Genomic DNA, 24,610 nt, shown 5'->3' on the forward strand with positions numbered 1-24,610 from the left:
AGTCTATTCAAATAATTTATGCAAGAGACATTAGGCAGTAATTAATAATTGTAAAAAACATTTCACAGCAGTTGTGAAATAAGTTTAAGCTCAATTTGCACTTTGTTTATATTTTTAGCTTCGTTTATTTTAGTTTCAAATCCATATTTTTTTAAAATCCTATTACTAAAGTGCCGATATACAAAAGTGCTTAACATGCTTACAACTGTATATAAATGGAATTTTTTTTTTTTAAATATCTTAGCATTTAACAAGGCTGCAAACAACCAATGTTAGAGTTGGAAGTTACAGAAAGAGAAAAGATTATAGAAGTTTATAGAGCAAGATAACGATTGACAGACAACTTAAAAGATTGCAAATTATATGAATCAGGAAAGCAAGACGAAGGAAGCGAATTCCAAAGAACTGATGTTTAAGGAAAAAAACTAGATAAATAAGAGTTTTTAAAGCACTTATGAATAGTCACAGTAAAAGGATGAGACTTGTATGACGAGTAACACGAGAATAAATTTTAGTAGATGGCATAAGAGATGCTAGCTCTTTAGAGCAGTGCCTATTATAGTATTTGTAGAAAAGAAAAAGAGAAGCAACATTACAACGATGTGATAATGGTAGGAGAAATATGTTTACAACGAATTTGTCTAAAAGAGAAACCTTGTCTAAAAGAGAATGGGCATCATCAGAAGATCCGCCCCAAATATGGCAACAGTATTCCATACAAAGAAGGATTTGAGATTTATTGAGATAAAAAGTAGTATCTGGATTAAAAAAGTGTCGAGCACAACCTTAGCAGATGCTAATTTTGCAATCAATTTGATATATGGTTTCCAAGAAAGATCCAAAATAAAAGTTAATCCAAGAAGATGAAGAGTAGATGACAAGTACATTACCGTTCATAAATAAAGGAAGATTTAAATTATTACGATGATTGGCTGAAAAAAACTGGGTTTTATATGAATTACTCTTCACCAGCCACAGTGAGCCCCAAACTGTAGCAGAGGTGAGCCCTTTTCAAGCTCAAATGCCCCCTTCAAGCAATCAGAGAGTGGTGGCTTCTTATCAAGACAAGAATAAATGGTAGTATCATCAGCGAACAATGCCACCCTAGATGTATAAGGGTATAGGGCCTAGGATAGAACCTTGAGGAACCCCTGAAGTTAAAGGATATGAAGAAGAGTGCTGTCCATCCAGGACAACTTTTATACTACAATTGGAAAAGAAGGATTCAATTATCTTAAAGATGTTGCCTGATACACCGTAAAAAGAAAGCTTATGGAGAAGACCAGTATGCCAAACTTTATCAAAAGCTTTAGAAATATAAGAGCGATAGCCTTAGCCTCTCCACCTCTACCTAATGCACGATAAAACCTATCTGTTATTACTGTTAGCAAATCAGCTGTAGAACAAGAAGAGTGAAATCCATATTGATGTTCAAAAAGCAAGTGATTAGATTCAAGATGAGAGATTAAGTGTTTATTAATTAAGGACTCAAAAACCTTGCTTATGATAGGAAGAAGACTAATGGGACAGTAGTTAAATGAGTCAGATTGCTCTCCAGATTTTTTGAAAATAGGGATAACAGATGCTGGTTTCCAGCAGGCTGGAAAACAAGACTCTGATAAACATTTGTTAAATAGTTTTGAAAGTGTAGATGACAGCTACGGAGAACACTTCTACAATACCATAACAGGTATGTTGTCCGGACCACAAGCTGTGGAAGAATCTAAGCAGGAAATCACTTTAGATACAGAAGCTGGAGTGATACGAATGTCAAGCAATGGATCAACCTGTTTGACGACTATATCAGGTAGAATGCAATTAGTGGAATCAAGAGATGATATTGATGAAAAGTTCTTAGCAAACAACTCAGCTTTGTCTTTAGGTAGGTGACAAAACCTGAACCATACAAGAGAGGTGGAATAACAAATTTGCCCTCATTATTGATACTGTTAAAGATTCTAAAGAAGTTAAAGATTAAAGTCATGAGAGCCTAAATTTTGAGATGAAATACGAGATTTCATGGCCTGAAAATAGCAGGCTTTGGCGTTAGACAAAACCTTTTTACAATGGTTTCTAGCAATAGTAAACTGAGGTCTGATTTCTGGAGAATTGTTTTGCTGATAGATATGGAAGTAATGGTATTAATTAGAAATTGCAGCAGCACAATATGAGGAAAACTATGGAGAAGAGTGAGGCTTGACCTGGAATTGTCAAGAGGGAATAAAAGATTCCATGCCAGCCTGAATCCAAGAAATAATGTAAAAAGCACATTTGTCAGCAGGAAGACGAAAGATTTCCACCCAAGGGCCATCACCAAGAAAATCACGGAAAGAGTAGGTAAAAAAGGTAGTTGTAAAAAAGGTACGATTATAGGTTGATTCAGGTGATGAAGAAGAATGAGATATTAGTTTTAGAGAGATCAAATTGTGATCAAAAGCACCTAAGGGTGAATATGGAGAAACTGAGCACTGACTAGGATCAGAAACAAGACATAAGTCGAGTAGAGAAGGTAAAGGATTTAGGTTGTCTGGAAAGTGAGTTGTAAAGTTGACAATTTGAGCTAGAGATTGAGAAAGGCAAAAATTGTGGGACTTAACACCTGCAGAGTCACTGAAACTAAAGCCAAGCCATTCAGTGTGATGAGCACATTAAAGTCACCAACAACAACAATATTGGCTGATAGATAAAGAGTGAGGGCTTGGTCAATTTGATCAGAAATAACATCGAAAAGAGTGCAGTCTTGAGATAAAGGACAACGATATAGAACAAAGATAAAGGCAATAGAGTGAAGTGGTGCTAAACAAAAGCACATAAAAGAATAGTCCGTGAATTCAAACCTATTTTCCAAACAAATGGGTGATTTCTTATGAATGTAAATGCCCAGTCCAAGCATATGAATATTGGAGTCTTTACAAATTAAAGGAAGATAACCATCAACACTAAGATCGCAAGATGAGACAGCTGAACTCAAATTAGTCTCTCAAAAAACAAGTAGGTCTGGTGAATTTTGAAAAAAGATAAGACTTAACAGAATTGCCTAATAAACCACAATCAAGCATGTAGCAACCCTCGGAATTAGGAAAAATGAGGTTGGCAATAAATTTCCGACCTCAAACTCTTGGTGGTTGGCATCAGGTTGGCAAATAAAAAAAATTTGTCTCAAAAGGGTTACCATAAAACATAAAAAAAAGGTTGGCAATTTTTTGCCAATCTCAAACACTTTAAGGTTGGCAGTTAGGTCAACATTGCCGAATACTGACCTTAATTCCAAGGGCTGTGTAGGCAAAATTATTTTAGAAAACATTTTTAAAAAAAAATTTAAAAATCTTTTAAAGTTTTAAGAAAGTTTTGAAAAATTTTAAGAAATTTCAATTATTTAAGGAAACAAAAATAGTAATATTCAGTGCTTTTAGGATGGAGTTAGCAGAGTTTAGTTATACTATATTGTTTAGTCCTAGAAGCAATAATATAGTTCCTGATGCAAATACACATTTTTTGTGCCACAACTCAACCTCAAACAAACCTAAGCAATATATATATATAACTGCATATGTCACATCACTCATATCTGTTTAATTTAAAAATTTACATATTTTTTACAAACAAGTTTTTGAGCTGATAATGTCAGTGAGCTGATCAAATTGATACATGCATTGGAGGATTCATTGATCCATATTAAACTGATACAAATAATTTAAAATCCATTAGATGTATAAAGTATCCAATTGGATCAGCTTGCTAACAATTGCAGATCAATTTTTAGTATAGATTTTAAAGGACCATTTCCATCTTATTCTTTTATAAAATATTTAAAGTTTTATATGAATATTCTTGGATCCATTTGTCAACCAATGTCCAAATATCAGTTAAACAACTGTTGCAAAATGTTAAGATTTTGTAAACTAACTTAGATACCTATTAAAATGAAAAAAATTGCAACAAGAAGTAACAAACTAGTAAACTAATAGATCAAAATTAATAAACTTCTTTAGAAATCTCCCAGTAGTTGACCAGGGTTGTTTTTGTACTTGTCTTTAATGAAGTCAATAATAAATTATCTTTTGGAAATTTTTATTAAATAAGATTGACTGCTCAGTTGTCTTAGAAGCAGTTTGTATATACACATCAAAAACTTTGATGACATTAGGCGTCCAAGAGAAATTATGTCTTAGCTTGTTTAAAGTTACAAAGTAACCCATTTACTTGCAAATCAGATGTCAATAAATAAATAAAAAAAGACAAAGATCTGTTAAATGTCAAAAACAATTAATGAATGGGATGTTTATTTTAAAAATACAGAGATCATAGTAGCAAGGATTCACTTTATTCAAAATCATAAATGTTAATAAAAATACAATAAAAAATCTTATTTCTATAGAAAAATAAGCTAATAAGTTAAAATTTCTAGTTGGAAAGTCCTCACAACAACCCACAATTACCTACAATAAGTTTTTTTTTTGTTAAGAGAAAGAGCTTCGACATTTTGCTTCGAGAAGAACTAAGGATCTTATCACAAAGCACTATGGAAGAGCTATTTAACTGCGAAGTTCACACCTTCCTTACCAATGTCGTTTAAGTGGTCAGAACCTCAGAACACTTGATTCTAAAAACTACAATCACCACAACTAGTAATTGTTACAAATTGTTACTTATATGGACTAATTTCATATAAAATGCCTAATTTGTTGTATTTATAACTAGACATAATGATTACATATTTTATTGATAAAATTAAAAAAAATATATTTACCATGGATTCTACTTTAATAATAATAATGATTTCATCTAATTTAACAATTGATTGTTTTATCAACATAATCACTTTTGTTGAAATTGAAGTAGAGGGCTAACATTTATAATGAAAAAAAAGTAATAAGAAATTTGAAATCAGCATAAAAAAGCAATTAAGAAAAAGTGGTTAAACTATATAAAATCCGAAGAAAAATAGTTTGACCACCTCCCCCTCCTACTATCAGTAAAGAAAAAAATGATGTTATAATGGTTTATTTGGGAAAATATTTGTTTGGCACTATAAACCTACTACCTAGATGTTAGAAGTTTGGAAATTCACTATTATCAAACGAAACTAATTGTACACCCTATAAGAGGATAATTCAGTTTCCCTAGGTGCTCATCATGTTGAACTTTGCTACTTTTATGATTAACTCCTAGTCTCATTTTTCTGAGAAATTTTGTGCAAACAAACAAAAATAAAACAAATAAAAACTTTACAGCCAATAGTTTTATTTTATCTTGTTGATAAAATCAAACTATAGGATGTAAAGCCAACATATGCTAATATTTGGTACCCAGGTGGACAAGAGTTGACTGTTGATCACTTCAAGATCTTGCATCATATTCTGTTACGAAGAGAAATCTTATATTATTGATGAGAACAATACTAATCTATATAACAAAAAATACAATTGCAGAAATACTAGATGTAAATAACATTGAGCCATCTACTGATATTTTGTGATGCTTTACAAGAGTTTGCAAACTTTCTGGAAAATATAATGACTTTATTTTTGATATTAAGATTAGAATAGACTTTCCTTGTTTATATTGTTTTTGAACTATTTGTGTTATGGAACTTTATCAACTCTTGTATCTTTAGATTAGTATAACATTGTTAAAAAAGCTTTTATCAAGTAGTCTTTTCTTTTATAAATTCATCATTGGGTAGTTCTATGACAAATCCGCCACATATTAAACCATAATTTTTCTTTTTTGTTTCATATTTTGATACTTGATTACTATTTATAACACTTAATGCTAAATTTTAGCCAAAAATGTTGAGCAGTTCCACAGACAATAAACTTATTATTCAACTGATTTTCTAATAGTTTTACCTTTTTAATGTTTTACCTACTAATTAGATTTCAGAAAAAATAAATTGGTTGTTTAAATTTATTTCCTTGTATTATTAAGGTATCTTTATTTCGAAACGAATTTTTTTTTTTAAATAAATATTTAAAAAAAATCTGTTTATAAATTTTTTTTGATTTATCTTTTCCAAATAAATAAATCAAAAAAATATCAATCACCCTGCATCGATGAACTTCATTCATAAAAGAATAATTTCATAGATGTAGGACAAAAATTGAAAATTTTTAGTCAGCATCTTAGATACCTTTTAAATTTTAACCAGTACCTATCAATCAAACAAGAGAAAATGTAAAAATTGAGCTTCAAAACCCAATCGGCTCAAAAGTTATGACAATTTTGAAATTAAGCCTAAAACATCCTATTTTTTTCTATATCTGTTGTTATAGACTTTTGTAGTAAATATTCTGCTTCATCACAATGGGTTGTACTTACACGTACTCCCCAAGTTGCCCAGGTCTCATAGATATGAAATTTTTTCAAATGCAAGAAGAAACCTTAGGCTATTATTTAATAAAAAGTGGTTTTGGTCTTTCAAAGCATAATAAAAATATGTCATTTTCAAGTTTAGATAAAAAAACTCCTTATTAGGGCTCATATTCTCTATAATACATTTTTTAGCAATACTTTTTGTGAGAATAATTTAAGTTCTAGTGAAAGAAACTGATTGAAATTCGGTACCTCATCATTTTTGAAGGTGCTGAATCCAAAGGTAAAAAAAAAAAAAGTTAATTATATTAGCAACAAATTTTACTTCTCAAATTACAATAATGAAATTCTTGGGAGCTATTTTAGCTTTAATTAATCTTACTTTTAACTAACTTCTGAAAGTGCACAATTAAATATATTTAAATACTTTTAACTTTATATTAAATAGTCCAACTTAAAAATAAAAAATCAACTTTTAACTTTAAATAGTTTTGTTAACATTTATATATATAGTTCTTATTTTTTTATTGAAAGATGGTGATATTTTTTTTCTTTTTGATGATTATTGGTTTAGCCACATTTGTTTATTATTTTTCTGGACAATTATTAATATTTGTAGGTTATTTATACTCATTACTATATAGAATTATAATTATATCTATATAGCTAATATATCTATAATAACATAATTTATTCACATATTTATAAATATATAACAATATACCTATATAACTATCTATATATCTCTATAGCTTATATTAGTGATAATACAAATGTTATATAATTTAATATTTCAATTTATGTTATTTATTATATATTTACATAACTACCATTTTTTATCATTTACACTTTATTTATTATTTGTACATTTATTTTTGTTTATTTTTTTCTTTGTACTTGTTTTAACATTTTATTTGCATATTTATATTTATCTATTCTTTTCTTCGTGATTTTTTTAACATTCTTCCCAAGTTGTTTCCATATTATATTGGCTTGTTAGTGTTTTTGTTAGTTGTCAACATCTACTTAATTTCTTCAACATTATCTACTTAATTTTGTATTATATATATATATATATATATATATATATATATATATATATATATATATATATATATATATATATATATATATATATATATATATATATATATATACACACACAGTGGTGGCCAAAAGTCCTGGAACATCATAGTTTATGTTATGAAATCAATATATTTGTGTGAAAAACAATTTATTAGTAAAGTTTTTTATTTTTTTCAATAAAATAAGTGTTTATAACAATTTTAAAGATGATAGGTACATGCACATACATGATAAAAGTTCAATATTTAATGGAAGCATAGTTATAGTCAATTACCATTTGGATACATTTTGGCATGCTGTTAACAAGTTTTGTACAATAGTCTGGTGTAATTTCATGGATCCACACTGATTTGATTGCTTCAACTAAATCATTATAGGATCTAGGCTTTTTGGCAGCAACTTTTACTTTCATAATATGGCAACAATTTTCAATAACATTAAGATCTGGTGATGACCCAGGCTAATTTTCAAGGGTTTGAATTCCTTCATCAGCAAACCACTTCTTTACAATTTTGGCTGTGTGGCATGGTGCACCATCCTGTTGGAAATAAGTGCAGTTCAAGATCTGCATGAAAGGTGGCAACTTCTCCTTCATAACATCCAAATAGACTTTGCTGTTTATTGTGGTATTCTTGGGCATTATCCATAATGGCCCACGTCCTTTGGCAGAAATAGCACCCCAAACCATACAAGACACAGGAGCCTTGACACTGCTAACTGTATATTTTGGGATATATCTACAGTTTTTTGGTCTTCTTACAAAGTTGTTTGTAACGTTAAATTGTTTAATACATGTTTCATCAGAAAAAAGAACTTTAGACCAATTTTCTCCAGTCCAATTTTTGTAGCGCTGACAAAATGTTTTTTCGATATTTTAGGTTTTTTAATGATAAGAAAGGTTTTTTTGCTAACTTGCATGCCTTCATTTTGAAATCAACCATAAGTCTTCTTCTAACTGTTCGGTCACTTACTTTTTTCTCAATAAAAATTTCTTTTGAAATCTCGTGTGCAGATAGCCGTGGATTTGCATGGCTGATCCAGCCAATAAGTTTGTCAGTTCTTGAGGTGGTTGCTCTGGGCCTGCCTGATCTCATCTTTGAAGTAAAATTTAATTGGGGCTCTTATTTATGCCTTTTTAAAGTTCTACTTACAGTTAATAATGAACAACCAAGATTTTCAGATATTTCTCTTTGAACTAAACCTTGTTCATATAATGCAGCAATAATTCCTCTTTTTTTAGGTGAAAGTTCTGGCATAATTAGCTGATAAATTGCTTATGAATAATAAAAAACGATAATAAATTGCGCAATATACAAATATGTAACTATAAACATATTGCTATGTAAAAACAAAAGCATCAAACTTTCAAAATTTATACTTTAGATCAAAAATAAATTTTTTTGGTCGTTAAATGTTTTGTTCCAAGACTTTTGGCCACCACTGTATATATATATATATATATATATATATATATATATATATATATATATATATATATATATATATATATATATATATATATATATATATATATATATATATATATATATATATATATATATATATATACTGTTTTTATATGTGCTTATGCAAATCCATTATACTTACTTATAACTAACTACTTATAACTACTCTCTCATTCATTATATCCTTAATCAGTCTTAGGTTGTTTCATTAACCTCAATAATAAAACATAATAATATTCTGCCTTTCAATTTATGAAAAATAAAACACTTTGCATCTTTTGTTTTAAAACTGTAACAGATAACCACAAAGCCATCTTTTGTGGCTGCTGCAGTTCATGGGTTCATGCTAAGTGCAATCAAATAGATTTGTTCACTTATAATCTTCTCACTGAAGACTCTTTAGAATGGTATTGTTTCAACTGTATATCTAAAAACATGCCATTTGGTCTGATTACTGATAATGAACTCTTAACAACATTATCATGCAAAAATCCACAAACTGTATCATCAAATTATCTCCAATTCATTCAAGAACCATACTTAAAGAATTTATTACAACCTCTGGTTCTGCTATAAATTGTAAATTCTATGATGTTATTGACTTTAATAAAGCTATCAAACTTAATTCAGATCTATATCTTCATCTTAACATTGCATTACTTCCGTATCGCATTGATGACCTGTGCAGTCTTATCAGCACATTAAATATTATACCCATGGCAATAGGGATTACTTAATTCAACTTATACCTTAATGATACCAATATAACAGACATAACTATTAATGGATTCAATTATGAGCATTGCCCAACTGAGGCCAAAAAAGTTGGGGCTCTTTTATATATGCAGTCTAATTTAAGTTATTTAGTTCGTCATGACTTAAAGATTTACTTACAAAAATTACTTGAGTCTGTTTTTGTTGAAATCATTAGGCCCCACAAAACAAATGTCCTAATCGGTTTTATATATCGTCATCCATCAATGAATCAAAATAAATTTAATACAACATTTTTAACTCCACTTCTTGAAAAGTTAAGCAAAGAACAAAAATTGATCTTTTTAATGGGTGATTTCAATGCAGATCTACTGAGCTATAGTGAATCTAATTCTATTTCTAACTACCTTGATAACTTATGTTCTTACTCATTAAATCCTTCCATAATCCTACCTACTGTATAATAGCTAAATCTCAAACACTCATTGATAACCTCTGTATGAACTTCTACTCTTCTGATCATCTCCCAGGTAACCTGGGAACTCAGGTTACTGGCACATCCAGCCAACCAAATAAAGTTAAAATTTCTAGACGATGTCTAAAAAAATTTGACCCTAACAAACTTATTCTATAAATTTCTAAAATCAACTGGGAGCTTATGATTTAAAAAGATGATAATATTAATGAATCCATCAATCAATTTTTAAAATCGTTTAATAGGGTTTTAGACCAATATGCTCCCTACAAAACTTTGACAAAAAATCAAATCAAACTTAAATCTAAACCCTGGATCTCTAAAGGCTTACTTAAATCTATTTCTGTAAAAAAACAAACTCTATAAAAAATTTGCAAGATGTAAAAACATCAATACTTAAAATAAACTTTTCACAAAATTTAAATTCTATAGAAATAAAATTAGCAACTTATTAAAAAGTAGTAAAAAATCATACTACATAACTTATTTTAATAACAACATGAACAACAAAAAATACATGGAAAGGCTTTTATGCATATATTTCAAACATAAAAAACATAAAAGATATCATAAATATTAAGGGATCATTACATAAAACACCTACTCAGCTAAATCTGAATGAAAATATCACCACAGACCATGCCACTGTTTCAAATATATTTAATAACTACTTTGTCTCTATTCGTGAAAAACTACTCAATGAAATCATGCCATCAAAACGTACTTATAGAGACTTTCTTAATTTGCCTAATGCTAATACTTTCTTTATTGATCCTGTGAGTGAAGATGAAGTATCTAGTCTTATTAATAATTCTCTTAAAAGTGATAAAAGTTATGGACCTAACAGCATACCTACATTTTTTACCTACAACCTTTTAGCATTATGATAAATAATTCTTTTAAAAGTGGCAAATTCCCTGAAGTTTTTAAAGTAGCTAGAGTCATTCCAATTTATAAAAAAAGACTCTCTACTAGACTTTTCTAACTATCAATCCATTTCCCTTCTTTCCAACCTAAGCAAACTTTTTGAGAAGGCTATGCATTACAGGCAATACAAGTTTCTAGAAAAATTTAAATGCTTGTACCAACATCAATATGGATTTTGAAGCAAACATTCCACAACCCTCGCATTTATTGAAATTACTGAGAAGCATGTGGGGTGTTAATAGATTTGCAAAAAGCTTTTGATACTGTGGATCCCTCCATCTTCTCACAAAATTAAAATACTATGGAATAAGAGGCATCCCACTAAAATGGTTTCATACCTCCAAAACAAGAACACAGTTTGTTTCCATTAATGACACTAAATCTGATTTACAGAATTGCTTAAATGGTGTCCCACAAGGTTCAGTTTTAGGACCACTTTTTTTACTAATGACTTAAATACTTCTTTTAAATTTGCAACTGCTGACTATTTTGCTGATGATATTAATATGCTACTAGTTGACAAATCACTTAAAAAAATCAACAAATATATTAATCATGATCTTGGTAATCTTGTTTAGTGGCTTCATTCTAATAAACTTTCTCCCAATTCTAACAAAACATAGCTGATCATCTTTAAATCCAATCTGGCACCAGTTAATAAGCACTTAAATTTCAGACTAAGCTGACCAAAAATTTATCCTTTAGACTCTATTAAATATCTTGGGATTAAAATTGATTCTAATCTTTCTTTTCAAGGCTATTTGAATGACTTAGCAATGAAACTCAGCAGATCTAATGGAATGCTAGCCAAAGTCTGGCATTATGTAAATCTAGAAACTCTACTAAATATATATCATGCTGTTTTTGGGTCCCATCTAAGATGCGTGTCAAGTATGGTGACAATCCCATAAACAAATAATTTTAAGGTTATTTTATCTCCAAAATAAAGCCTTGAAAATAAGATATTTTCAGTATAATAACTTTAAATCTAATGTGCTAGACCTAATCTCCAATATATTAAAATTAGGTAACCTTGTGGAATTCCTTACCTGCCAATTTGTCTGGAATTATCATCACAAAAATCTTCCCCTATCAATCAACAATTTCTTTGCAAATTGTCACTATCCTCGGCGCTCCATCAGTAGCTTAAACTTAGTTATTCCAAAACATCACTCTGCTAAATATGGAGATAAATCCATTAAATATCAATGTATTAGCTCATGGAACTACCCCCAATCTAAAATCTCTTAATTCAAACTCTGAATTCAAAATCAAGCTTTTTAATTATTTGTTACAAAAATACAATTAAATATTTCTACAAACTAATATATAAATTCTTTATTATATATCAATTCATCTGGTTTTTTATCTGCCATTTTTAAACTTTTTTATTTAATTTTTTATTCTAATATGATTAATATTAATACCAATATTTTGGCATTCTTTATTTATCTATCTATTTATTTCTCTCTTTACATTTAACAATTCTCTACTTCGTACTAAATCTTTGTTGTTGCAGTCATTATTTACTAAATTTTTGTTGCTGCTGTTATTGTCTTTATTTATGAAATTCTCCTTTTAATATAATTGTTATCATTTTGTTACTATTATTATTATTATTATTATTGTTGCTATTGTTCTTATTTTTGTTGCTGTTATTGTTATTATTGTTCTTATTACAATTATTATTATTATTATTGCTATTATAATTATTATAATTAGTAATCTTGATATCAGTTATTATTACTATTTTCATCATTGACTATGACATTATGTTGTATATTCAGGTATTTACTTTATATTAGTACTTGTACTATTGTAAATATCCTTGAAATTTTATAACTTATTTCGAAATATACTTGATTTGATATACATTAAAAAAGTCTTTCTCTTTTTTAAAATCCCCCTACAGTTTGTCTAAATTTTAAAATAACATATCTTTATTACGCTTTGAGAGATCAAAACCATCTTTTTTAATTAAAAAAAAAATTGAATCATTAAGATTTGGGCAACTCTGGGAGATTATGAAAGCATAACTCAGACCTTGTTCAGAAGCATTGTGCTCTTCCCATTTTACATACAAAATGACAATTTAACCTATAGGTTACAATATTAATGTTATGCTTTAAAACTTTTTTAAACAGTTTTTAGTAAAAAATATTTTCACAACACTTGTGAAATAATAATTTTAATTTTTTTTTTATCTTATAAACAAATTTTTCAAAAATTTAAAATGCTTCATTTAACAATGTTTTTTTTTTCTACTTGTAAAATTTCAAAAGCTTATAGCTGCATATAAATGGGTTGCCGGATAAACCGTAATCAAGCCTCTAGGCAAAATTATTTTTTTAGTAAACTTTATATAAAAAATTGATGAAAAGATGATTTTTTTGTTTTTGTTTCAACTTGCTCTTTAACAAAAGTTTTTTCATTATCATTAATTTTTTAGATTAATCATAGAATGAATGTCGATTAGACATAATTAATAACTTTATGAGTAGAAGGTGAAGATTTTGTTAAAGCTAAAAAGTTAAAAAAAGAATTGTTAATAGTTTTTTTTTGACTTTTAATAAATTCATCCATAAACAATTGCTCCCTCAATTTAAAATAAAAAAAAGCTAAATTGTGAGAAAGCAAACATAAGACAAAGTCGTGTATATGTAAGGTTCCCATTCTCCACTTTTTTCCTTAGGAGCGTGGCGCTAAACTAATTAAAATTGAAGTTTTTACTGCTTTCTCATATTTTTTTTTTCAAACAATAACTAAATTTCATATTTCATAATTTTTTTCTATAACAATATTGGGGTTATTCCATGCCAAGTGGAGCATAGGTCCCTCAGGGAGCATGTCAGATTTTAGTGAAACCTTTTGATTTTGTACATATATATGAGAGAAGCATGTTTTGAAAATTTTAGATCAATATCTAATATGGTTATTGAGAAAACACTATTTAAGTAGTGGGATATTTTAAATAAAATTTCACTCTACAAGCAAAAAGGTTTTTTTATTATGATTATTAATCTCAAACTACAACAACAAAGTTGTGAGAATTGGCTATATAAAGACTATTTATGGTAGTTGAAAATATTCATTTTTTGTAAATTTGTCATAATTCTTTTTTAAAATGTTGTTTTTGAGTTTTAACAGTTTACTGGTAATTGATTCCATCGTTTAATTATCCTGTTTGAGAAGAAGTTGTACCGGATATCAGACTTGTTTTGTTCTGTAGTTAAATAGTTTTGTTGTCTTGTACCGTGATCATATTTTTCTTGGCTTTAACTTGAATAAAAGTTTATTTTATTTAGTCCATTTTTAATTTTGAATTGTTGTATTTGGTCTCCTCTTATACGCCTTTCTTCAAATGTTGTCAGACCAAGGCATCGAATCCTTTCCTCATATATTTTACATCTAACTTCTCAGACTAGTTTAGTTGCCCTTCTTTGGACTACTTCAATCACTTTGATATTTTTTATTCTATTTGGAATTCAGTATGAAATTTTGGAATCCATACTGAAGCACCATACTCTAGATGCGGCCTCACCATTGATGTAAAGAGCATCTTACATCATCTGTATTTATATTAATGTATTTAAATAACCAATATGCAATTAGACATTGCTATTATAGAGTTGATTTGTCAGTCCCATTTCAAGTCAGAGCTGATAATCACTCCCAAGTCTTTTTCAAATTCTACCTTTGATAACTGATGCCCATTTACCTGATAATTGAACTTTGGATTTGATTTTCCAATGAGAATTACTTTACATTTGCTTTCATTTAAGGACATTTGCCATGTTTCGCACCATTTTGATATAATGTTGATATCGTTTTGCAAACTGATCGAATCGTTTTTGTCTTTGATGATCCCAATCATTTTTGTGTCATCTGCAAAAAGTTTTGGATTATTTTTGATTTGTGATGCCAAGTTGTTTATGAAAATAACAAACAGTACTGGCCCAAGAACTGAGCCTTGAGGAACCCCACTAAGCACGTTAAGCCAATCTGAAATGGTGTCTCCTTGTATGACACGCTGTTTATCCAAATGAGCATTTTATTTTATTCAAATTATTCATTTTATAGCTAATTATCCAAATGAGCATTTTATTTACTATTCCATATGCTATTAATTTTCTTAAACAAAGTCGTGTGTGTGGTACTCGATCGAATGTTTTGCTTAAGTCTTTTATTATTACATCAAGAGAAATGCCGTTCTCGGTAGCTTTTGCGATTACATCAAACGATTCAAGCAAGTTTGTTGTGCATGATTTTCCCTGAATGAAGCTGCGTTGATCCTTTGATATTAAATTATTTATGGAAAGATGTTCTACTATTTTATCCTTTATGATGCTCTCCATTACTCTACAGACCACTGATGTTATGGAAATGGGCCTGTAATTTGAAATATCCAAATGACTTCCATTCTTGTAAATTAGCGTAACATTAGCTAGTCTCCATAATTCTGGTATTTTACTGATATTAAACGATAATTTGAATAAGAATAGAATTGAGTGAGACAATGACTCAGAACAGTTAGACAGTACATGAGGATAAACTCCGTCAATGCCACTTGATTTATGTTTGCTTAACTCTTAATTTTTTTAAACCACTTCCAATTTGAAAATATTCTTAGTGTTGTCATCACATTTGAAGTTAGTTTGTATCAGAAAATCTGGAAGTTTGTCTAAATTTTCTTTGATAAAAGACTCCTGAAATTTTAGATTAAGCATTTCAGCAATTTTTTAAAATTATTAATCAAATTGCCCTCTTGATCCAAAAGCGTTTTGATACTAATTTTGATGCTTCGTTTTTTGTTGACGTAAGAATAAATCATTTTTGGATTCGATTTTGCATTTGCGGCTAATTTTTTTTCATACTCAAATACTACTCGTTTCATCTCCACCGCTACTATTTTTTTGTTTCCAGGTATTTAAGTTTCAGATCATGTTTGAAACCACTTACTTTTAATTTGAACCAGAGTTTTTTTTGTTTTGTTTTTGGTTAGCTTTATACAATTTCTTAAATGCATCAATCAAAAAGTGTTAATTAATAAAAACCTAAAAATTAATGGGTACTTATTTATAATCTCTAAAGACTCTAAATTTTCCATAAAATTATTACTTTTTAAAAGTTAAGTTATTGTTTTAGTTAATTTTATAATACTGGTATGTCAATCTAAAAAGTACTAATAAAGTTAAATAAATTGTAGTTTTTTAGAACTACTTAATAATGAGTAGTATGCCTGAGCTCTCTCCTTACTGTATTGGTAAAGCATTATAAGAGCAGTGCTATCTGGTCAAGTTTAATAAGCCTGATAAAAGTAAATGTTACCAAGAACTGTCTAGACTAAACCAAGAGCTTCTTTCTTTGAGAGGTAAAGTAAACCCCATAGATTTTATTCGTAACTATTACAAGAATGTTTACTTTAATTTAATACAAATACCTTTGGTAATAAATAAATGTGAAACAATATTTAATAATCATCTTTTACTTAGAGTTATCAGTCTTTCATATGCAAAGATTTTGGTTTAATAACTGGTCAAAAAATTTGCACTAGTTGCAGAAAAACCCTGCATTGCAAACATCATGATACCAACCCTCGGAATTAGGGTCGGCATTCGGCAATGCAGACCTGAAAGTGTTTGAGGTCGGCAAAAAATTGCTGACCTTGGTTCTATGTTTTATGGTAAGACCTTTGTATAAAATAATTTTTGCCGACCTGATGCCGACCTCTAAAAGATTGAGGTCTGCAATAATTTCCCTTAATTTACCTCAGTCCGGGGGTTGTGATACAAAAGAAAATGAACTCCAAGAAAAATAATTTTATGCTGACAACCTTACATTAAAAGAAGACCTTAATTTAAGTATTGCAAGTTTTAGATCCTCACCTCTCAAACTTGTTTCAAAAAAAGTTAGAGTTCATATGGAAAGCGTAAAACTGATAATATAAGAGCTCTTACACAAAAGGGTGTTGCCAATGTGCTAGGTTTAGAAATAGCTGCACTTGGTGAAATTGAATCACCTTCAAAAATTGTTTGGAAAAAATAAACAAAGATTTAGACAATATTATGATTCAAAAAAATTAAAATTTAACAAAACATTGTCAAAATCCAAAAAATCACACTTCTTACACTTACTGCAGACAGTTGGTCAATAGAGAAAAGTCAGAAGTATTTTTTGACTTCAAAAAGATCTGTAGGACAAGCCAGAAAAAAAAAAAAAAAGTGGAATATTATCAAAACTTTCTCCAAAATCGGGTAGAAAACTTAGCAGAGTTTGTTTAGTTCTATCAATGCGATGAATATTCAAGGGTTTGTCCAGGAAAGAAAGGGCTTGTTTCAGTTAAAGTAGATGATATAAAGCAACACATCCGAAAACAACTTCATTTAGTTAATACGAAAGAACTTCATACTGAGTTTAACAAAAACAAATATCTTAAAGTAGGATTTTCAAAATTTTGTGAGCTAAGGCCCAAGTGATGCATTCCTGTGGGTGGTGCTTCTGGTCTGCATGCAGTTCGTGTTTGCCAGTACCATCAAAATGTAAAGTTCCCTGTACAGAAAATTTCTAAAATTGCAGATTATAAAAGCTTATTGAAATTAATGGTCTGTAGCATTGGAAATAGAGATTGTATGCTGCATAGCTGCTATAAATGTCCCGGAAAAGAGATTTTATGAGATTACATTGACACTTTGTTTAATGAAAATGAAATTAGTAGAGTTAATTTTTACCAATGACAAAAATCAAATTTTCAATGTACTTTAGCACCAGCAACTTTACGTTTAGATGAATTTACTGAAATGTTTTATGAACAGTTAGATAAATTAAGATAACATCATTTTAAATCAAAGAGTCAAGCCACCTACTTCCAACATTTGAAAACAAATTTAAAAGAAAAACCAGCTTTTTTCATATTAAATTCATATATATATATATATATATATCAAAAAAACAATCTTCATATTAAATTTATGAAAAGGTCTTCTTTATGTAACAAATTCATGTGGCCACGCAGAGATGATCTCTATTGGGTACCCTTGATGCATATTTTATGCAAAGTACGATCTCTTAAGGTCCAGTCTAACAGAAGAAGATTTTATAATATTGATTTAAAAAAATCAATGAGATTATTTTATTATTCATGAGATTTAATTTTTTGTGAATTTTATTAATTTTGTTTGTCTTTAAAACGTTTTATTGTCTAAATAGTTAAAAAAAAATTATAAATAAGTGCCCATTAATTATTTTGGTTTTTATTAATCAACACTCTTTGATTGATGCGTATAAAAAAATTTTATGAAAAAAAGGTGCTATCTTAGGTAACAGATGCTTTGCAACGTGGATAAATTTAAAAAAAATCTTGATTCGACTCATTTTGATGACCTATAACTTTTGAATGCAGCTCTTTATTCAACTGATTTTTTTAAAAATATTTATCCACCACGTATAGATCAACAGGCAATTTGATTTGGAATAATTTTTGAACTAGTTTTTAAGATTAAGCTTTTTAAATCACAAAAAATTTTAATCCCAAAACAAAAATATCTATTTTAGCCTGCCATTATAGAAACAATTAAAATGTTAGAATTTAAATTTTTTGTTCTTTTAAAAGTATCCATAGCATACTTGCTATCTTGAAATAGTTGAAGTGTAAAACCAACTTGTTTCAAAGTTATTAGTTTTTAAAAACGATGAAAAAAATCTTTTTGCTTGTAGAGTAAAATTTCATGCAAAATAGCCCACTACTTAAATAGTGTTTTCTCAAGAATCATATTGGATATTGATCTAAAATTTTCAAAACATGCTTTTCTCATATATTTGTACAAAATCAAAAGGTTTCACTAAAACCTGAGATGGTTTATAAGAAATCTCATAAAAATTTGCTCTACAATTATTTTTAACGTGGTTTCAAATTAAATTTAATACCGTACTTTAAAATACATAACTGCCATAATTTGACTTTTAACAATATAAGTATATATGATAATTTTTTTTTTTAAACATCTTCGTTTCCAACAAGGCTGCAAGCAACCACTAATCAAAGTCGGAAGTTACTGGAAGAAAAAAGATGAAGATTGTAGAGCAAGATAACGATTGACAGACAACTTAAAGGATTGCATATTATATGAATCAGGAAAGCAAGATGAAGGAAGCAAATTCCAAAGAACTGATGTTCTAGGAAAAAAACTAGATAAATAAGAGTTTTTGGAGCACTTAGGAATAGTTACAGAAAAAGGATGAGACTTAATTGAATGACGAGTAACACAAGAGTGAAGTTTAGTAGATGGCACAAGAGACGCTAGCTCTTTAGAGCAGTGCCCATTACAGAATTTGTAGAAAAGAGAAAGAGAAACAACATTAGGATGATGTGATAATGGTTGGAGGTTGGCTGAAAGAGCAGGTCCAACTATGTTTACAATGCATTTTTGCACCTTGTCTAAAATAGAAAGGGCATCATTAGAAGATCCACCCCAGATATGGCAACAGTATTCCATACAAGGCCGAATTTGAGATTTATAGAGATAGAGAATAGAAATCTGGAGTAAGAAAGTGTTGAGCTCGCTAAAGAGATGCAACCTTAGCAGAAGCTAATTTTGCAACGGATTGGATATATGGTTTCCAAGAAAGATCGGAAGTAAGAGTTAATCCTAGAAGATGAAGATAATTCATAAATATAGGAAGATCTAACTTATTGTGATAACGATTGGCTGAAAAAAATTGAGTTTTATCTGTATTGAAGTTCACCAGCCATTGTGATCCCCATGCTGTAACAGAAGTGAGATCCTTTTCAAGCTCAAATGCCCCCTCCAAGCAATCAGAGAGTGTTGGTTTCTTATCACGACAAGAATAAATGGTAGTATCATCAGCAAACAATGCCACCTTAGATGTGAGAATATCTGGAAGATCGTTAATGTAAATTAAAAAGAGTATAGGGTCAAGGATAGAACCTTGAGGAACCACTGAAGTTACAGAATAAGAAGAAGAGTGCTGTCCATCGAGGACAACTTTTATACTACAATTGGAAAGAAAGGATTCAATTATCTTAAAGGTATTGCCAGATACACCATAAGAAGAAAGCTTATGGAGAAGACCAGCATGCCAAACTTTATCAAAAGCTTTTGAAATGTGATTTGAAATGTGATTGAAATGTGATGGCCTTAGCCTCTCCACCTTTATCTAATGCACGATAAAACCTATCAGTTATTACTGTTAGCAAATCAGCTGTAGAACGAGAAGATCGAAATCCATATTGATGGTCAGAAAGTAAGTTATTAGATTCAAGATGAGAAATTAAGTGTTTGTTAATTAAAGATTCAAAAACCTTGCTTATGATAGGAAGAAGACGGGACAGTAGTTAGATGAATCAGATATGATATAAATATGATATAAATATGATATAAATCATATATGATATAAATATGATATAAATCATACATGATATAAATATGATATAAAATTTTGCATTACACTTTTCCTTTACAAAACAAAATCTCATAACAAGGCCTGATAACTCATAGTAAGAGAAAAGAAAATTGACCATTTTGAAATCGAAAAATAACTGTCAAATATTTTAAATCACATTATTTTCTCAATATTTTTGAATTTAGCACCCTCACAAATGATGGGTACCAATTTTTAGCCATTCTCTTTCACTAGATCTAAAATTATTAATTAATAAATACAACTATAAAATCCATAATGGCAGCCTTGATAAAAAAAAAAAAAAGGCTTAAGAAAAAAGGCTAAATGTCATAACTTTTAAACTTTACACTTTTTTAATGTAAATTGATAGGTAACACTGATTAAAATTTAAAGAAAACCTGAGTGAAGACTAAAATGATTATCTTCCTTTTACATAAAATTACCTATAAGCTAGTTCTACTATTACTACTGATATCTGATTATTGAGCTTATAAAAAGTAATTAGAATATGAATTACTTAAAATATTACATAATTTTTGTTCTGAAAATAATTTTAAAAACAATTTGCAAAAATTGTGTTTTTTGCTGTTTCTAAACCAAATATAACTTATATTAAAAAGTATATAGTATTAATAATATTTCATATAAACTTAATTAAACATTATCTTCTACACATGCAGCTTGTGACATTAGTTTTCAAACTAAAAATTATAAAATGCAAGCTGAGATTATTATATTCACAAGATAATTTGCCTTTTTAATGCTGATAGAAGGATGTTTTAGTCAACTTATATAAAGACAACATAAAATAAAAGATAAAAATACTTTTGGTAAAAGTAAATAATATTTCATTTATACATAATATATATTTTTGGAAATTGTGGAAAAAAAACATAATAACAATGCATTTATTTATGAGCAACTCTAAAATATCACCCACAGAAATTGGTATATTTTTTGTTAAGCATTTTTAAACCAATGAAAATATCAATGACCAATTTACTTTCTTTTAAACATCATCTATATCAACCTTTAAAGTTAATCTTAGTTTTCAGCAATTTTAAATTAACTGCCGACCATAAAGTGTCACAGGTTTTTTGCCAAACCTTGTTCATATGTTGTTATAGTAAAACTATAATGATATTGTTTATTTTGTGCCAACCAAAAATTCTTTCATGTTGGAAATTTATTGCCGACTTGAATATCAAGTCTAATATTGAATCATGCATGAAACAGAGAATTAAACATTTTAGTTGTTAAATAAACAAAATTAAATCTTTCTGAAAATAAGGATTTTCCAGTATGCTTTATTTTGCAACTAATACTTTTTATATTAGTAAAGATTATTGTATAATGTGAATCATGCACATAAGAAAAACAAATCACAAATGGAAATTGTTAGTTTAGATTATTTTGTTGCGTGTATAAGAAAAATTGCTTATGAGTATTTAAAATGAAAGAAATATTATTTCTTATTTTTAACATATTTTAATTAGAAAAAATCAATTTATTTAAAGTCTAGCAAAAAGAAATAATTAAAAATATTTTCTCCTCACTTAAGTAAAAAACAACTTTTCCAGAAATAACAAGTTTCTATTATTGAACTTTTGTAAAAAAAAATTTCTTTTTATTAAAAAAATTTGTAAAATTATTAATTAAAATCATTTGTGCTGCAAATTAAATAAATATTGTAAAATTTTACTTGACTATATTATTATTACATTACAGTTAAGTAAAACTAAATAACTATTACTAATAGTTTTTTTTATTTTATTATTACTTTTACTTATAGTTATTTAACATACTTTTTCAGGTTTAAAAATACAAAAAAAATGCTCTTTCAATTATTTAATTAGAAGTGTAAAGGTAAAAATATTGCATTTTATTTGTCTAAAACTACATTATAGTCTCCAATTTACTCAAATAAGTTTCAATAGGGTAGGATTTAGACTAGAAAGTAAATTACAGCAGAAAAAAAACCTCTTTTGTTTCTTGTTCCGGCTTTCTTAGCTATTTCAAGTTGTTCTGCTATTTTTTTTTCCAAATGCTCAGACTTTTTTGTTAAAAGTTCCTCTGCTTGTCTGAGCCTTTGAATTGCTTCTGATGCTGTTGGCTCATCTTCTTTTTTTTTTGTACTTCCAAAGATTTTGGCTAAACTCATTTGGAAATGTATTAATATAAAAAGCTCATATTATTATATGCAATTGTAAACACAGATACTGTTTCATTTACGCTATCCACCATTATTATTTAATAATTACGTAATAAAAATTTACGAAACAAAAACTTTTATGACTGGAAATTACCGCCAAATAATTTATCCTCCCACCCTCACCTTTTATTTTGAGTGTTCAAAAAAATATTAAAAACTTTTCAAGTTAAATATTTAAAACTTTTGAAATTGTGAATAGTAGAAAACAAGCAAAATCAAGCACATTTAAGAGACAAAGAGCAAAAAAATGGTTGACAAAAAACTTTTAATGTGTAAATTATATGCGCAAGAAAATAAAGACAGGTGAGAATTCTTGACGTTCAAGGATAAAAAAAAAGTTTTTGAGTATGAAAAGCGGTTAGATTAAAAAGATTATTTTTGTAACTAAAAAGTTGTGTATTGGAAGGTGAAATGACACCTTACTTTAGCAGCCACCATGGCGCTGTTTGTAAAAAACAGAAAAAATTGTAATGTTACGACAATATATTAGAGCCTCAAGCAACCAAAATTACGTCATTTTAACTATTGCCTAGAGAGGAAAATTGAGAAGAGGCATTGGGGCTGTCCATAAATTATGTCAATAAAATAGGGGGGAAAGAGGTCTGAATTTTTTGGACATTTGTTGACAGGGGAGAGGAGACGAGGTCAAGACAAGTTGACGTCAACAATGTTACTTTTTTAACAAATTTAGTTACGCTACATTTAGCTAAATTTTGCAGCGTTTGCAGTCCTGTGTTACACACTCGCTAAATCTTCAGTGTTTTAATAAAGCTATTTATATTCTTACTTTTCCTATTCCTACTAAATAACCACACGTGAGATGTTTACTCGTAACACTATAGTTTTTTTTAAAGTTGTTGTTGGTTAGCCTGCTATGCAAACAAACAAGATTTATGTAAGTAATTGGTCTACACTATATTATTTAAACGTTTATACCAGGGGTCGATAACCTACGGTTGATGCGGCTCTTTAGCTCTATGCATAGATATTAATATAACATTGAAATAAAAATTTGGTAGATGATTTGAAAAAAGATTTGAAATGAAGATGTTGGTAGCTATTTAAAAAAATTCTGTTTTAAATTTCAATATTATATTTCAATATTATATTGATATTTGTGCATGGAGCTAGAGAGGCACATCTTGACATCAAAAGAAGAAAAAGAAATACGAGGCTTGCAAGTCGCAGGTTGCCGACCCCTGGTTTTAACGTTTCAATAATATAATGTAAACCGTGTACTTACATAAATATATTTTGTTTGCACAGCAGACTAAAAATTTCTAAATTACAACTTTTAACTCTTCTGTTTCAATAGGTTGCCGACCCCTGGTTTATACAATTTGTTAAATGCATTTTACATTTGTTAAATTTATTTTATTATAGTAAACTCTATTAGAAGTAATTGGCTTTTAGGGGCTGTTCAAATAATACGTGACAGTCTTAGGAGGGGGGGAGGGTATTGGAAAGTGTCACAAAATATCACATGAGGGAGGGGGGTGGTTTGCTACAGTGTGACGTTTTTTTATCACTGCGTAATTTTTTAAAATTGCGAACTCCGAGATAATTATATACAATACGAAAATTTTCAAGAAAAATGCTATGCAACGACTTCACAAGCTAGCGTTTATTGTTTAACGGAGTCATAACAAATGAAAATTAAAAAATTAAATTAGCTTTTTTTTAAGTTACTTGTGGTAATTGCAGACATAAAAAGAAATTTTTATTCTACAAACAAAGAAAAACCAGATTGTGGGCGATTATTTAAAAGCAATTTATGTTACCGTTAAAAATCTAAGTTTATTTTTTAACGAATATTTGTATAAATATACTAAAAATTTTAGTATTAATAGTTGTTTAAAATTTGATCTTTAAACATAAATATTATTCTTGATCGTCATCTGATCTATAAATGTTTTAGTTTTACAATACTTTAATTTTTAATGTTATTGTTATTATTACTTTTAATGTTTTGTGTCACTCTAATGAATTTGTCGA

General features: G+C 28.7%; 1 protein-coding gene across 1 annotated transcript in view; it reads right to left on the minus strand.

Moving 5' to 3' along the window:
- Positions 1–22,664, minus strand: part of LOC100211366 (charged multivesicular body protein 4c) — a 30,799-nt gene extending 8,135 nt beyond the window's left edge. Inside the window, exon 1 of the mRNA XM_065820536.1 lies at positions 22,384–22,664. Within this exon, the coding sequence (XP_065676608.1) occupies positions 22,384–22,564 (181 nt within the window). The 5' untranslated portion in view covers positions 22,565–22,664. The remainder of the gene's footprint in view (positions 1–22,383) is intronic.
- Between the last annotated feature and the right edge of the window lie 1,946 nt (positions 22,665–24,610).

Source organism: Hydra vulgaris, chromosome 15 (genome assembly GCF_038396675.1).
Source record: "Hydra vulgaris chromosome 15, alternate assembly HydraT2T_AEP".
Classification (NCBI taxonomy): domain Eukaryota; kingdom Metazoa; phylum Cnidaria; class Hydrozoa; order Anthoathecata; family Hydridae; genus Hydra; species Hydra vulgaris.